This window comes from Cetorhinus maximus, chromosome 1 (assembly GCF_964194155.1).
Source record: "Cetorhinus maximus chromosome 1, sCetMax3.hap1.1, whole genome shotgun sequence".
Lineage (NCBI taxonomy): Eukaryota > Metazoa > Chordata > Chondrichthyes > Lamniformes > Cetorhinidae > Cetorhinus > Cetorhinus maximus.
In genome coordinates this window covers 97,199,427-97,214,040 of record NC_135879.1, presented here as the reverse complement: position 1 = coordinate 97,214,040, position 14,614 = coordinate 97,199,427, and the positions used below count along the sequence as shown (strand labels likewise).

Here is a 14,614-nt window from a genome sequence, read left to right as displayed (position 1 = left end):
CTGAGGAAATCAAACAGTGACATGAAAAGCCTCTCAGTAATAATGGAAGAATGATTTGCCCTTACCTGCCATAAATGCTTCTTCCGTGAACAATCATGTCTGGTCAAAGGATGCATGGAAATTGGGAGGCTTTGTTGATGGGAGGAAAGGAACAGCAAGAAAAGAAAAACAACTCACCACATGCTTTCTCTTGATCTTGCTGGATGAACTTTCCTTGCTCTCCCTCAATCCTTCCTGATTCTTCTGGCTAGTACATTCCATAATACAGTTCTTGGATTGTTGACCCTCTTTGCCAGACAATGATGGGATTCGTGACAGCAAACTTAGATCGATTTTTACCACTAACGGCCAGTGAACTTTGGTCTCTCTAATTGGGGACAGCAAACTCTCAACACCCCTGGCAGGCAAAACCTGATCTGTAAGAAGGTTGTCATTTACCTGATTGACTGGTTTACTCAATTTAGTCCTATTTTCCTTTGGGATGGCTTTACTGGTGCTACTGCTGTTTTCTTCTTTGACCTTACCAGGTTTATTAACGTTGGGGCGAATTTCCTTCCTAACCTGACTGTCAGGTTTCTCGATGCTGGTCCGTGTTACCTCCATAACCTCATTAGTGGGATGAAGGAGGGTAGTCCTGTTTACCTCTTTGGCATCAGTGACAGGTTTGCTAATATTAGACTTGCTTACAGTCTTGACCTCAGTGCCAGATTTACGGAAGGTAGTCCTGCTTTCCTCCCTGGCCGGTTTACTGATATTAGCCCCATTTTCAACATGTAGCTGTTTATGAGGTACAAGGGATGCAGGAGGCAGACCTGAACACAAAGGTGGCTCATCTTTGTTGGAACCTTGATCTGTGGACAAAGAGTTTCGACCTACAAATTGCTTGGATTTGGGAGCATTGTGGATGGGACCCTTGTGCTTTTTCCTGTCAGATGAAATCTTGGCTGAGGAGTCAGATTGCCTTTTCTCACTAGGCCGCTGTCCATCTTTTATTTTCACTTTGGCCTGTCCTGTGGAAGGTTGGTCTTTATCACCATATGTGCAAGGTTCATTTTCAACTTTAACTTCTCGGTTTGCTTCAGGCACAAGAGTTTTAACAGGTTTACTAGGTTGTTTGTTACCAACAGCTTGTTGCTGAGTGTTGCTGGCATGCAGAGCAGGGGAATTCTGGCGTTGGCTTTTGTTCCGAGATACTTCCTGTGTAGTTTTCTCTCTGCTAGAGCCAGTACACTCATGGCCCTCCTTTGCTTCAGATGCCTGGCTGTCCTGGGAATTGTGCCCATTCAATAACTCGCTGTGGCTGTCAGAAGGCATTGGCGGCTGGCTCGGATTTATCCAGTTATTAAGTTGCCATTTGTTTGCTGGTGAAGGGTCAGGCTGCAAGAGAATCCACAAGATAAATAAAAAACAAAATCAACTGCAATATGTTTGTCAAACGCCTACAGGCATTTAAAAAAAACCTAAAACATTCAAATGGTACCATTTACAAATTATTACAGCTGTCAGTTCAGTACTTCCATCTCTCACATTGTACCAGAACCTCAAACCAAATGCAGCCTGCAGATGGTGGGCTGCCCTCAACTGTCCATTTCCAAAGCAAAAATGTATTTGAGTTTCTTCAATTTTGGCTGCCATTTTGTTGGGTTTGCACTATGTGGTTTCTCAAAACCAAGGTAGGACTGGCAGAGGAGAGCTCGAAGCAAAACTCAAAAAAAAAAATTTTTAAATGGCAAAAGGAAAAAAAAAATCTCTATTGCCACGAAGGGAAATAGGAGCAGTGAACAAAAATCAGAGCAATGCCCTACTTATAGAAGCATACCAAAGTCAAACAAATGCACAATTCTGCCCATTTGCCACCATAAATCTAGTACAACTTTCAGAACTTTAGGGGCAATAGATGTGGCTTCAGTCATCATTTTCCAATTGTACTAAGCAGGAAAACAGTGTTGGAATACCTGTACAATCTTTCAAAAGCAGTCCTATTCTACAATTTAGGCACTATCAGACATTCACACCAAAAAAAAGGCTTGGCCTCTGCGCAGTGTTTTTTTAGAACCCGCTTTCTTACATTGCCATTTCCTTAGTCACAAAACTTAGTCTTAAATTAGATGCCTTAATGGAATGGATTTAATGGCAAGAACATACATATTAAATATTGTGTGCGTATGCATTTAGGAAAACAATTTCAAAAAAGAAATATTATGAAAAAGTGGAGCCAGAGGGAAACAATTATCTTTAGATTTTAACACTTTCTGTCTTTATTGAAAGAACAGCAAAACTTACATTCTCAAAGGAGAAAGTTTTGACCACCAACTGGATCTCTAGTAGCATGGTTTACGGAGCAACAGTCTAGGGTCCGGGGCACAATTGTGACATTTATTTGTTAACTTGATCCATCCCTTAAAGGCCACCATTCTTATTTTACAAATTCAGGCACTCTTTCATAAAATAAGGGTATTTTAAAAAATTATTCATTCACGGGATGTGGGCTTCGCTGGCTGGGCCAGCATTTATTGCCCATCCTTAGTTGTCCTTGAGGCGGTGGTGGTGAGCTGCCTTCTTTAACCACTGCAGTCCATGTGGTGTAGGTATATCCACAGTGCTGTTAGGAAATTCCAGCATCTTGAACCAGCGACAGTGAAGGAACAGGGGCATATTATAAGTCAGGATGGTGAGTGACTTGGAGGGGAACTTCCAGGTGGTGGTGTTCCCATCTGCCTACTCTCCTTGTCCTTCTAGGTGGTAGTGGTCGTGCATTTGGAAGGTGCTGTCTAAGGAGCCTTGGTGAATTTTTGCAGTGCATATTGTAGATGGTACACACTGCTGCTACTGTGTGCCGGTGGTGGAGTGAGTGAATGTTTGTGGATGTCAAATGGGCTGCTTTGTCCTGGATGGTGTCAAGCTTCTTGAGTGTTGCGGGAGCTGAACTCATCCAGGCAAGTGGGGAGTATTCCATCACACTCCTGACTTGTGCCTTGTGGATGGTGGACAGGCTTTGGGGGAGTCCTGGATTCCTAGCTTCTGACCTGCTCTTATAGCCATGGTATTTATATGGCTAGTCCAGTTCAGTTTCTGGTCAACGGTAACTCCCAGGACGTTGTTAGTGGGGGATTCAGTGATGGTAATGTCGTTGCATGTCAAGGGGTGATGGTTGAATTCTATCTTGTTGGGGATGGTCATTAGCTGACACTTGTGTGGTGTAAATGTTACTTGCCACTTGTCAGCTCAAGCCTGGATATTGTTTAGGTCTTGCTGCAAATGGACATGGACTGCTTCAGTATTTCATTCGTCACAAATGGTGCTGAACATTATGCAATCATCAGCAAACATCCTCACTTCTGACCATATAATGGAAGGAAGGTCATTGATGAAGCAGCTGAAGATGGTTGGGCCGAGGATATTACTCTGAGGAACTCCTGTAGTGATAACATGGAGCTGAGATTACTGGCCTCCAATAACCACAACCATCTTCCTTTGTGGTAGGACTCCAACCAGTGGAGATTTTCCCTCTGATTCCCATTGACTCCAGTTTTACTAGGGCTCCTTGATGCCACACTTGGTCAAATGTGGCCTTGATGTCAAGGGCTGTCACTCTCACCTCACCTCGGGAGTTCAGCTCTTTTGTCCATGTTTGAACCAAGGCTGTAATGAAGTCAGGTGCTGAGTGGCCCTAGTGGAACCCAAACTGGTGAGAAGGTTATTGCTAAGCAAATGCCACTTGACAGCACTGTTGATGACCCCTTCCATCACTTTCCTGATGATGGAGAGTAGACTGACGGGGCAGTAATTGGCCAGGTTGGGTTTATCCTGCTTTTTGTGTACAGGACATATGTGGGCAATTTTCCACATAGCTGGGTAGATGCCAGTGTTGCAGCTGTGCTGGAACAGCTTGGCTCAGGGTGCGGCAAGTTCTGGAGCATAAGTCTTCAGTACTATTGCCAGAATATTGTCAGGGCCCATGTGATCTTGATATCACATGGCGTGAATTGAATTGCCAGAAGACTGGCATCTGTGATGCTGGGGAGCTCCAGAGGAGGCCAAGATGGATCACCATTCGGCACTTCTGGCTGAAGATTGTTGCAAATGCTTCAGCCTTATCTTTTGCACTGATGTGCTGGGCTCCCCCATCATTGAGGATGGGGGTATTTGTGAAGCCTCCTCCTCCATTGAGTTGTTTAATTGTCCACCACCATTCACGACTGGATGTGGCAGGACTCCAGAGCTTAGATCTGATCCATTGATTGTGGGATTGTTTAGCTCTGTCTATCACTTGCTGCTTATGCTGTCTGGCACGCATGTAGCCCTGTGTTCTTGCTTCACCAGGTTGACACCTCATTTTTAGGTATGCCTGGTGCTGCTCCTAGCATGCCCTCGGGCACTCTTCATTGAACCAGGGTTGATCCCCTGGCTTGATAGTAATGGTAGAGTGGAGGATATGCCGGGCCATGAGGTTACAGGTTGTGTTTGAGTACAATTCTGGTTCTGCTGATGGCCCACAGCGCCTCATGGATGCCCAGTCTCGAGTTGCTAGCTTTGTTGGAAATCAATCCCATTTAGCACGGTGGTAGTGCCACACAACACAATGAACATCCTCAATGTGAAGGCGGGACTTCGTCTCCACACCGACTGTACGGTGGTCACTCCTATCGATACTGTGGACAGATGCAGTGGCAGGCAGGTTGATAAGGATGAGGTAAAATAGGTTTTTCCCTCTTGTTGGTTCCCTCACCACCTGCCGCAGACCCAGTCTAGCACTTTTAAGACTTGGTAAGCTCAGTCAATAGTGGAACCCATCTTGGTGATGGACATTGAAGTCCCCCACCCAGAGTACATTCTGAGCCCTTGGCACCCTCAGTGCTTCCTCCAAGTGGTGGAATGGAGATACATTGATTCATCAGCTGAGGGAAGGCGGTATGTGGTAATCCGCAGGAGGTTTCCTTGCCCATGTTTGACCTGACTTCATGGGGTCTGGAGTCGATGTTGAGGACTCCCAGGGTAACTCTCTATATGACTGCATGCCACTGTACCACCTCTGCTGGGTCTGTTATATCCAGGGATGGTGGTGTCTGGGGCATCATCTGTAAGATATGATTCCTATGTCTATGTCAGGTTGTTGCTTGACTAGTCTGTGTAACAGCACTAGCCCCCCGATGCCATTAGGCATTTAAGAGTCAGCGTAAATGACAGGTTTCGTTCCCTTACATCATTAGACTTTTAATTCCAGAATTTTTTTACTGAATTCAAATTCCACCATCTGCCGTGGCGGGATTTGAACCCGGGTCCCCATTACCCTGGGTCTCTGGATTACCACTACACCACCACCTCCACTATTGAGGTGTATGGAACTAAGGCGAGTAAATGGAGTTGTTACAGATCAGCCATGGACTAGCAACGGTGGAACAGGCACAAAGGGCTGAATGGCAAACTCTTGTCCCCATGTTCTTTTTTTACTTGTTCAAGGGATGTGGCGTCGCTGGCTAGGCCAGCATTCTGAATTGCAGTACTCACTTTTTGGAAATGTCAGTCTCTAGGACGAAGACTTACTTTCTCTGCTTTTAAAATAATACATTGTTTTGCATCTGGAACAAGATGTTAATGTACTGCATGAAAGGGTATCCACTTTTACACTAAAAAAAATCTTAAAAGGTGAGATGCAAAGTTGAATTCTGAAAATTAGGCGTCAAAAATGAAATTTTACATTTTGCAAATTATGGAATCCCTTTCCCTTTTGGTGAACGTACCTACCTGCCTTAACTATTTCTAGCACAGTAATAGGGGCTCCAGCTGTCAAGATGTAAAGTTTCTACTGCTGAACCAAGTTATGATGTTTCAAGACAGGTAATTAATTTTGTTCAACAAGGAGTTTTATTATGTTTTAAAGATTGACCTTTTCACTCGTCATGGAATTTGGTATCAGGAAAGCATCATAGGCTCAAAGTCTAAATATTCATTTTTCAACATGTTGTTGACTGCCTCTCATACCTCAGGTGTTGGAGCCCTTGACGTGCCTTCACTGTCACTGGAGCTGCTTTCACTCTCTGAATCAGAGCCAGAAGAATTCTCAGATTCGCTCAAGTTGTTTAATCCACCACTGGAATGTCTTGATACCACTTCATCACTCCGAGAAAGCGAGGAAGCACTGTGGAGTGACAAAAAATTAAAGTCAGAGAGGGTAAAGAATATTGCATTTATTATTCAATGTGGTTACAGTCATACAGAATCATTAAAGGTTAAAAAAAAAATTGTAGCTTTCTTAGCAATGATTTTCATGATTAATGTAGAGCACATTTAAATGCATCAAGTAATTTTAGTTTGTTAATTGTATATATTTACACTTTTATTTAGTTTTAGATAGGAAATCATTTGTTTTAGTTAATGAAAAGGATTCTTTTTTATCAATTGCTATATTAGCCATCATTATTGGTTAACAAAAACCTTGGTGGTAGTACAACAGTTCGCAGGCACCAAGGCAAAATATAGTCCCCTTACCACTATGACAGATAAGATCAGCACAGGGCAGAAATTAAACTAGGCTCACATTTCTCAGTTTCACATTATAACAGACTTGAGCACAGAAAAATCCACAACAGCCATTAAATTTACTTTCTATTTGTCCAGTTCAAGACCACTTCACTGTTATAACAATTGTGCTAATTTGTACATCTCATCTTCAGATTTTAAGAAATGTCACATTGCGGGATAAATGTTTAAAACATTCTTGGAAAAGGAGTCCAATCAGGAATATTCAATCCTTAACAGCTTCACTGGTTTACTGGACCTATCTTCATGTGCCAACCCACAAGATTAGCAATTCAGTTAGCAAAGGTAACAATGAACCAAGTACTAGAAGATGTTGAGTTCAGATTTAGGATGAGCAGCCCTAAAAGTCAGAATCATTAACATAGCAAACAAAGTAAAATGACCTCAGTTTAGGCCTGAAAACGTGTTCACTTCTTCATATGGTAAAAGCTTTTATTTTAAGCGACGCCAGGAGTCAGGGGCTATCCAAGATTGCATAGAGTTGATAAAGGATTTCTCAGGATAGATTTGAATGTCTCCCAGAGTACACCAGAAGTATTAAATGAGTTACTTTGCATCATTATTCATTCTTGTGGACGATGTTCAATTACTAGCAACGAGTTGCACTGTCAACATGAAATTTGTAAAAATTAAAATAGTTGGGGGTATCATCTTTGAACGAATTAGGAGCCTCAAAATAAACAGACCTGCTGGTCTGCATAACTATGTACTAGAGGTGAGATGGAACATGTGCTTTGCCTGTATCTTTATCTAGGGTTATTCCCCTGGATTGGAAAAATGCTCACGCAGTTCTGATTTTCAAAAAGGGGCGGCACGCCAGCAGAAAGGAACTATATGCCAATTAGTTCAATTTCAATCATTGATAAAATGCTGTGAATGATCATCTGTATAGAAAAGGAGTTATCAGAGATATTGAGTACTGCTTCTAGAAGTAAAGATTGCATCTTACTAATTTTAACAAATATTTTGAAGAAATTACTAGGTTGGTGGACCAGGGCAATCAGATAGTTTATAGTCTCCTTGGATTTTCAGAAAGGCTTTAATAAGGTGCCTCACACTAAGTTACTCTACAAGAATTGTAGGAAATTAATGGAAATGGTGAGAAGTTGCATTCCCAAAAGGTAGAAAATGGTTATTAATGGCTGCAGATCTGCTTGGAGACATTCTGCCAGTGGTGCACCACAGGAACCAGTTCTAGCCATTTTTTTTTAAACTACCTTCATAAATGACATGTATGCAGTTGTTTGGGGGAGGGGGGGGGGGGGGGGAGGGTGGCGGAATGAAGCTTTGTAGGAGTGTTCAGGCTATGGATAAGAAGAAATCACCGCCCTCAGATTTTGCTGTGATGAGGCATGGACCCACGGTTGCATAGCGGTATTTAACTTAAATAAATTTAGTGTTATGCACATGGCATAACACCCTAGAAGGTATAGAACTGAAGTCAGTTGAAGGTCTGGTTGTTACAGTACACAATTAGCTGAAAGTTTGTGACCAGTGTCGTGAACTATATGTAGCCAAGACAAAGAGTAATTTGGTTGCATTGCCAAAAGAATTCACTATAAAGCAAAACACACAATTTTGTTCTTGTAGAAAGTGGAATATTAAATATCATAAATCATGGTCAATGTGGACTAGATTTCATCACCAAAAGTGGGTGAGGTGGAAGTTCCCAAGTTTCCACGCCATGCACCACCCCTGCTCGGTTTCCCCCATCCCAAATGGGCTGTTGCTATAAACATCATCACATTGCCGATGGGTGAGGGTTGTGAATCCTGATGCTTATGGCTTGATGGACCTGCTTTTCTTTTTTGTCTATCACATGTTCTATTTTTTTTACCATTTTGGTCTTAAAGAAGAAAATGTTTAGAAAGTATCTTTCTTTTCAATCATTTTGCCTATTTCCACACCTGTCACCAACAACCCCCCCTTCCAGAGTAAGAGCTGTTTAAAATGCATTTCTAACTATTTTATTGGCATTTACATCTCATTTATTTTTGCTAAACATTTTTAACCACTGACCATTATGGTAGTTGCGTTGGTAGGACTGAGGAGTTTCTATTTGGATTGAACCTTCCATTTGTCAATGGCCGAATATAGCAGGAAAAACTAGGAATGTAAAAAGCGATTCACTGAGTTTCTTCCAAAGCCTAGAGGGTAAAGTCATCACCTAGTGTTGGGCCATCGCAACCGTAGGTAGAAAACAGTTACTATTGGCTGCGGATCTGCTTGGAGACAGTTTGCCAGTTGTGCTTTGCAGGAATCTGTTGCAGCCAATATTTTTTTTAAAAAACTATCTTCATTAATGCAGAAGGTCACTCGTTTAATTCTTGGTCTGTACAAGACCAGCTGATCTTAGCTGGGATAGCAGTTGAAGCAATACAACTGCCTCTGGGATAGCAGGAAGTGGTGGGTGGGGGAGGGAATTTGCCCCAGTTCCTCCTCCAACTGCTATCCAATGAATTTCTGTTTGAAAAGTGTGGATATGTGGAAATCAGAGCAGGCTATGATAATGATTTACTTTTTAAACAGTAAAAACATGCAGAAAAGGGAAACTGCAATCGCAGTATGTCCTATGACCTTGCTTCAAACAGTCAAAAAGCAAAACACACAAATGTGAACAGAAAATAAAGTACCTTTTAGGGACAGAAATAGGCATTGGCTTTTCCGTGACCTGCATTGGAGGTGTGGGGGTAGGGTGGGATGGTGGGGCGGGGGGAGGTGATGGGGGTACGAAGGGGAGAAGAAGGTGGAGAGAGAAGCAGGCAAATCAGTCTCTTGGTTAGGTCTTTAGAAAATGAGATCACATCATGCATACTTTCCAAACCGTTTACATCTTCTTAAAGCAACTCCATTTTCACATTTAATGAATGAAGTTTATTTCATAGAAAATCAAAGACTAACCTGATCCCCATCACTGTCATCACTGCTACTGATCTGTAGGTCATTTTCAAGCATCCTGAAAATAAATTTACATAGAAAGGTAATAAGTAGGCCATAAATCCTCATTTTTGGAGATTTTGCCTTTTTTTTTCTTACTTATGCAAGAGTTTTTCCAATTCAAATTTTTTTTTCTTTAAAGATGACAGGCTGAATAATTTCTTGTAGACCATGCAGCAATACATTTTTATAATTCCCAGCACACTCCCTGAAGGAAGGTCCTAGCTCGATCCCTGGTTTGACTTAGTACTTGATCTAGGTTGTGTGGTTCAGTATCACATTACACCGTAAACTCTCCAGTTATAAATCTAACAAACCAAAAATAATTTTTTTTATTTAACCAACATCACCAAAACAGATTGACTGGTCATTTATCTCATTTGTGGTAACTTAGACAAATTGGCCCCCGACTTTGCCTACATTATAACAGTGACTACATTTCAACAATAATTTGTTGGTTGTGATGCCCTTTGGGATATCCTGAGGGCATGAAACATGTTGTGTGAATTGTTTCTTTTTCTTCCTTTATGCCATTACGTTTGTAGAAAAGAATGTCATATATTTCTGCAAATGCCCATTTTTTAGAGAAGCTGATTTAAAAAACTTTCATTTCAGCATGTGAAGAGAACATATTACCAAGTGAATATTGTTGGAAACCACCCACTCCTCAGATAAACCACATTGAATCGGCTCGGAGGTGCTTCAGGAAGCGGGAGATGTGACAGATGATATATAAATACAAGATTCTTCCCCCTTCCTGCTGTAGCTGCCTGTGGAACCAGAGCATGGCCCACTAGGGAGCAAGTTCAAATTCAGATCAGCCCCAGGAATTTCAAGGCTTTTTGGTAGGATTTGATTGAAGCTGGCTGTAAATATAAAGCTCTTTCATTTCTGCGACCTAGGTTTAAATCCAGCCCAAATTCATACAATGAGTATTTCCTCTCTCTCTGCTGTCTACAAAGCTCCAATCTGAGATGAGTTTGGGAAACTTCAATCCAGTCCTTTGTGGCTGTGGGGTCACAGTTCACAGCTGCTTGCAGTTCACCACAAATCTTGACATCTTATTAAAGAAACCACATAGAAATGTGTGAGATGTAAAAGCATGAACACTGTCAGGATTGTCCTTTGATAATGGTGCTGTTTGGGAGAATTGAAGGAGTTTTACCATCTTTGAAACATGCTAAATCCGATTTGAGAATACTTAATATTTACACTGGGTAACAAAAGTGAATAAATAATTCCCCATCACTGATATGCCATAGTCAAGAATTATATGACCATATAATTACTTTGTTGCTCATAGGAGCTTGCTGTGTGCAAACTGGCTGCTGCGTTTCCTACATTACAACAGTGACTGCACTTCAGAAGTGCTTCACTGACTGCAATGCTTTTCTGGACCTCCTGTGGTTGTGAAAGACGTTGTATAAATGTAGTCCTTTTTATCCCATGGTCAAATCCTATTTTCATGCTGAACCTTGGGGGGCAATTGATCTAAAGAGAACTTTTCTGCAGGTATCTGTGTATGCTGAGTAGAATTAACTCTTTGAGAATTACAATAATATGGCTAAAGTAAATATTTAACATACTAAGAAAGTGCAAAAAAAAATCAAGCTAGCTAAAAATATTCTGCAAAACATAAAAATTCATGCACTGCAATTATTAGTGAGACATGAAGATCTCTTACTTTTCTTCCTATTTACTACTCCATGCCAATGGATCCCAACGCATAACTGTCTTATAGAAGGAAAGAAGGCTGATGCACTATATGAACAATTTGAATTAAGAGGGAAGTAGAACTAGATAAAACTACCACAGGGCCTTGCTGATTACCTGTACTGAATGTGGAATTATCACAGAATCTTTTAATCCCAATATTGATGGGAAGCGATTAAATAAAGATCTGCATGGATGGATCACATAAAGGAAACTAAAATTAGTATCAGTAGTTCTGAGGGAATGAACTATTCTAAACTCAAGTGCTTTTTTTAATCAAATAAGTTACTTTAAGAACAAGCTTCCTAATTTAGAGTTATACTTGACTAATCCTCTCAAAAACTGAATTCCAAAATTTGCTCGATGTTGATTCAGTTCATCTGTGGTGCAATTACTTTTGTGATGCACAGCACTTCACTCTTTCTCTGTACTTCAATAAGCTGGTCAGGTGGTTTGTACATTGCTGGCATGTATGGATCTCCCCATCAGTGGGGAAGCTTTGATGGCCAATATGGTGATATTATTGCTAATCTTATAAAGTTAGAAAATGTCTTCATGCAGCGAGTGGTTAAAATGTGAACAACAGCTGTTTCAAAAGGTAAATTCCTAGAGTTGCCATTCATTATTAGCTGTATCTTCAGTGCCTCCTTCACCAAGGAACTTCAGTCAACCATTTGCATTTAACAGCCAACTAAAGATGCATTTTATATGGCACAATAACTTCAGTGCACGTGCAAGTTTGTGCATGAACAGTTGACACAACCACTACAGAATGTTACAGCACTGAAAAAGGCCATTCAGCCCATCAAGTATCTGTCAGTACGTTTCTCCAATGGTGCCACCGAGTGCAACCCCAACTCCCTGCTCATTCCACATACCATTGAATAGTCCTTTTATAGAAATTTAAGGAATCTGCTTTACCAAATGTTTGTGGCTGAGAATTGCAGTCTAAACATTCTGCTTGCAAGGAAATGATTGCTAATGGCCTGTTGTCACAATTCTATCTCAGTTTGGACCTCCAGAGCCTGCTACAGGCTAGGGAATGATCTATAAAAGCTGGCAATGCAAAAAAACACATGTTTGGCTTGCAGAGCCTAGATGAGCAGTTAAGCCGCTATAATTTGCCTTGGTTCCACTAAACTGTGGTTAAAAAAAAAGTGCAACCATTTTCAATCTTGATTATTGTTGAGTGATTCATGTGTTGCAAGAGGTGCAACATGTCCACCAGCGGGAGTCACCCCCTCAAGAGAGGAGGGGGTAAAAAGGAGATAAAAAAGTAACTAACTGTGACACTCTGAGCAGCAGCGCTTCCACATCAGTTCTGATCCTTAATTGGCAACTGTTTCCACAGTTGAACAGTCAGTGCTGTAAATAATCCCATCAAGGATGATACGGCAAAAAAAATAAACTCGGAGGCTGTGATACTTTGTTAAACAGGTTCACTGGGCAATACGAGAATGGTTTCACTTTATACCAAGGCACTGACAAATTGAGACTGCAAAACTGTATGGTGTACAGTTCTAATCATCCTCTGGGGCAATCACCTAATTTGAGTAAAAAAATAGACAAGGCTGCCTGCAGAATTCAGTTGCTATAAATATCTCTAGTCTAATTTACACAGTTTAGTATTAAACCCCACCTGAGAGCTTAATCCCATAAGTCAAGTAGGAACTCATCACTGCAGCATAATGCAAGTTAACCATTAGCAACCATTAGGCAATTCCTTACAGTCAACATCTGACCAGCTTTCTGGAATAAATATGAACTTGGCTGATTACCAACCAATACAAAAAAGTTTTAAAAATTTTTCTTTTTTAAATTAATTTATCCAAAAGTTGCATGCTTCACATGCTGACTGGTATTATTCAATATCAGCTTCATTAGGGCTTTCGCTGTCTTTCATTTACAGGGATAAATGTCACCTATAAGTGGTATTCAATGACGTTTTCCATTTGTTCTGATATTCTCCTGTCCCACGTTGGGAGTTTGGATTTAAAGCAGTGCTATAGTACCTCATCCAAATCATAGAACCATACAGCAGAGAAGGCAACCATTCGGCCCTTCACTTATATGTCGGTTCTTCCAAAGAGCTGTACAATTAATCCCACTCTCCTACTTTCTCTTCAGAGGCCGGAAAATTTTTCCTGTCGCCTCATCCTAGGATTTACCAACCAGCAGAAATAGATTCTCTTTTTCTACTCTGTTACCCTTAATGTCTTAAAAAAACTTAGATCAAGTCATTCATTAGTTTTCTAAATTCCAGCAAATATCTCCCTAGTTTGTGTAATCTCTCTGCGAAATTTAACCTTTAACCTGGGGTATCATTCTAGTAAATCTATGCTGCACTTCCTCCAAGGCCTATATGCCTTACTAAGGTGTGGTGCCCAGCACTGCTCACTGTATGTAGTCTAGGTGTGGTCTAACTAACACTTTGCATAGCTGAAAACTGACTTCTACTCCTTTGTATTATATTCCGCCATATATAAAAATCAGCTTTCCATTAGCCTTTTTGATTTTTCATTTTGTAATGCTCAATAACATTTTAATGACTTATATGCAAGGACCCCCCCAAGTTTCTTTGGGCCTCCATTGTTTCCACCATTTCACCATCACGGAAATACAGGCACCTACCCTTCCTAAGTCCAAAATGGATGACCTCGCATTGACCATTTGCCACAGATTTGTTCACTTAATCTATTAATCTCTCTCTGCTCCCACCTACACCACTTACAGTGCTGCTTACCTTTATGTCATTAGCAAACTTGGGTATGTGGGTCACTTCGCCATCATCTATGTCGCTAATAAATACAGTGAATAGTTGGAGGCACCGATACAGATTCATGTACAATACCAGTAGTCGCTCACATCCTGCCAATTATTCCTGCTCTGTGTCCTAACATTCAGCTAACCTGCTGAGGTCAATAATTTGCTCTCAACTCCATAAGCTTCAATTTTATCTCTCAGTCTCTTCTAAGAGACTTCATGAAATGCCTCTGGAAATCCATATAAATGTAGTTTTATGAATGTGCCCTGAACCTTCCTTCTGAATGACATCACCCAGTATGAGTTCAAATATCCAGCACTCCAAAACGGTGTACAGAGCAATTTTTTCTTGAAACCCATCCGTAGGTTTCAAAGTATCTAAAAAAGATGCTTTACTTTATTCTAGAAAAACAGTGCTGAGAAACAAAAGAATTCAAAATACGAAAAAGGGTTCAAGCTTTTTGTATCCTGTTTAAAGCCATAAATATGCCATAATCGTCATGCCAACAAGCAATCATCAGGGCACTGCAATTTTAGCGGCAGGACATCTCACTGTGGGTTGGCAGGGGAGGGGAGAAGGAGAAAACAAAGACTCACACATCCTAACACTTGTGAAATGAAACTGGAGACCAGAAGCCAGCCTGCATTGTTTATGGTGGAG

General features: G+C 41.0%; 1 protein-coding gene across 2 annotated transcripts in view; it reads right to left on the bottom strand.

Annotated features, from left to right (window-relative positions):
• The window catches only part of LOC144681905 (AF4/FMR2 family member 1-like), a 137,338-nt gene that overhangs the window by 26,596 nt on the left and 96,128 nt on the right, over positions 1 to 14,614 (bottom strand). Inside the window, exons 8-11 of one of the 2 annotated variants that reach the window (XM_078544044.1) lie at positions 9,442 to 9,496; positions 9,174 to 9,211; positions 5,983 to 6,139; positions 178 to 1,377 (exon numbers count right to left, since the gene is read on the bottom strand). In XM_078544044.1, coding sequence (XP_078400170.1) covers positions 178 to 1,377; positions 5,983 to 6,139; positions 9,174 to 9,211; positions 9,442 to 9,496 — 1,450 coding nt within the window. The remainder of the gene's footprint in view (positions 1 to 177; positions 1,378 to 5,982; positions 6,140 to 9,173; positions 9,212 to 9,441; positions 9,497 to 14,614) is intronic. The other variant, XM_078544053.1, reaches the window with a different exon arrangement.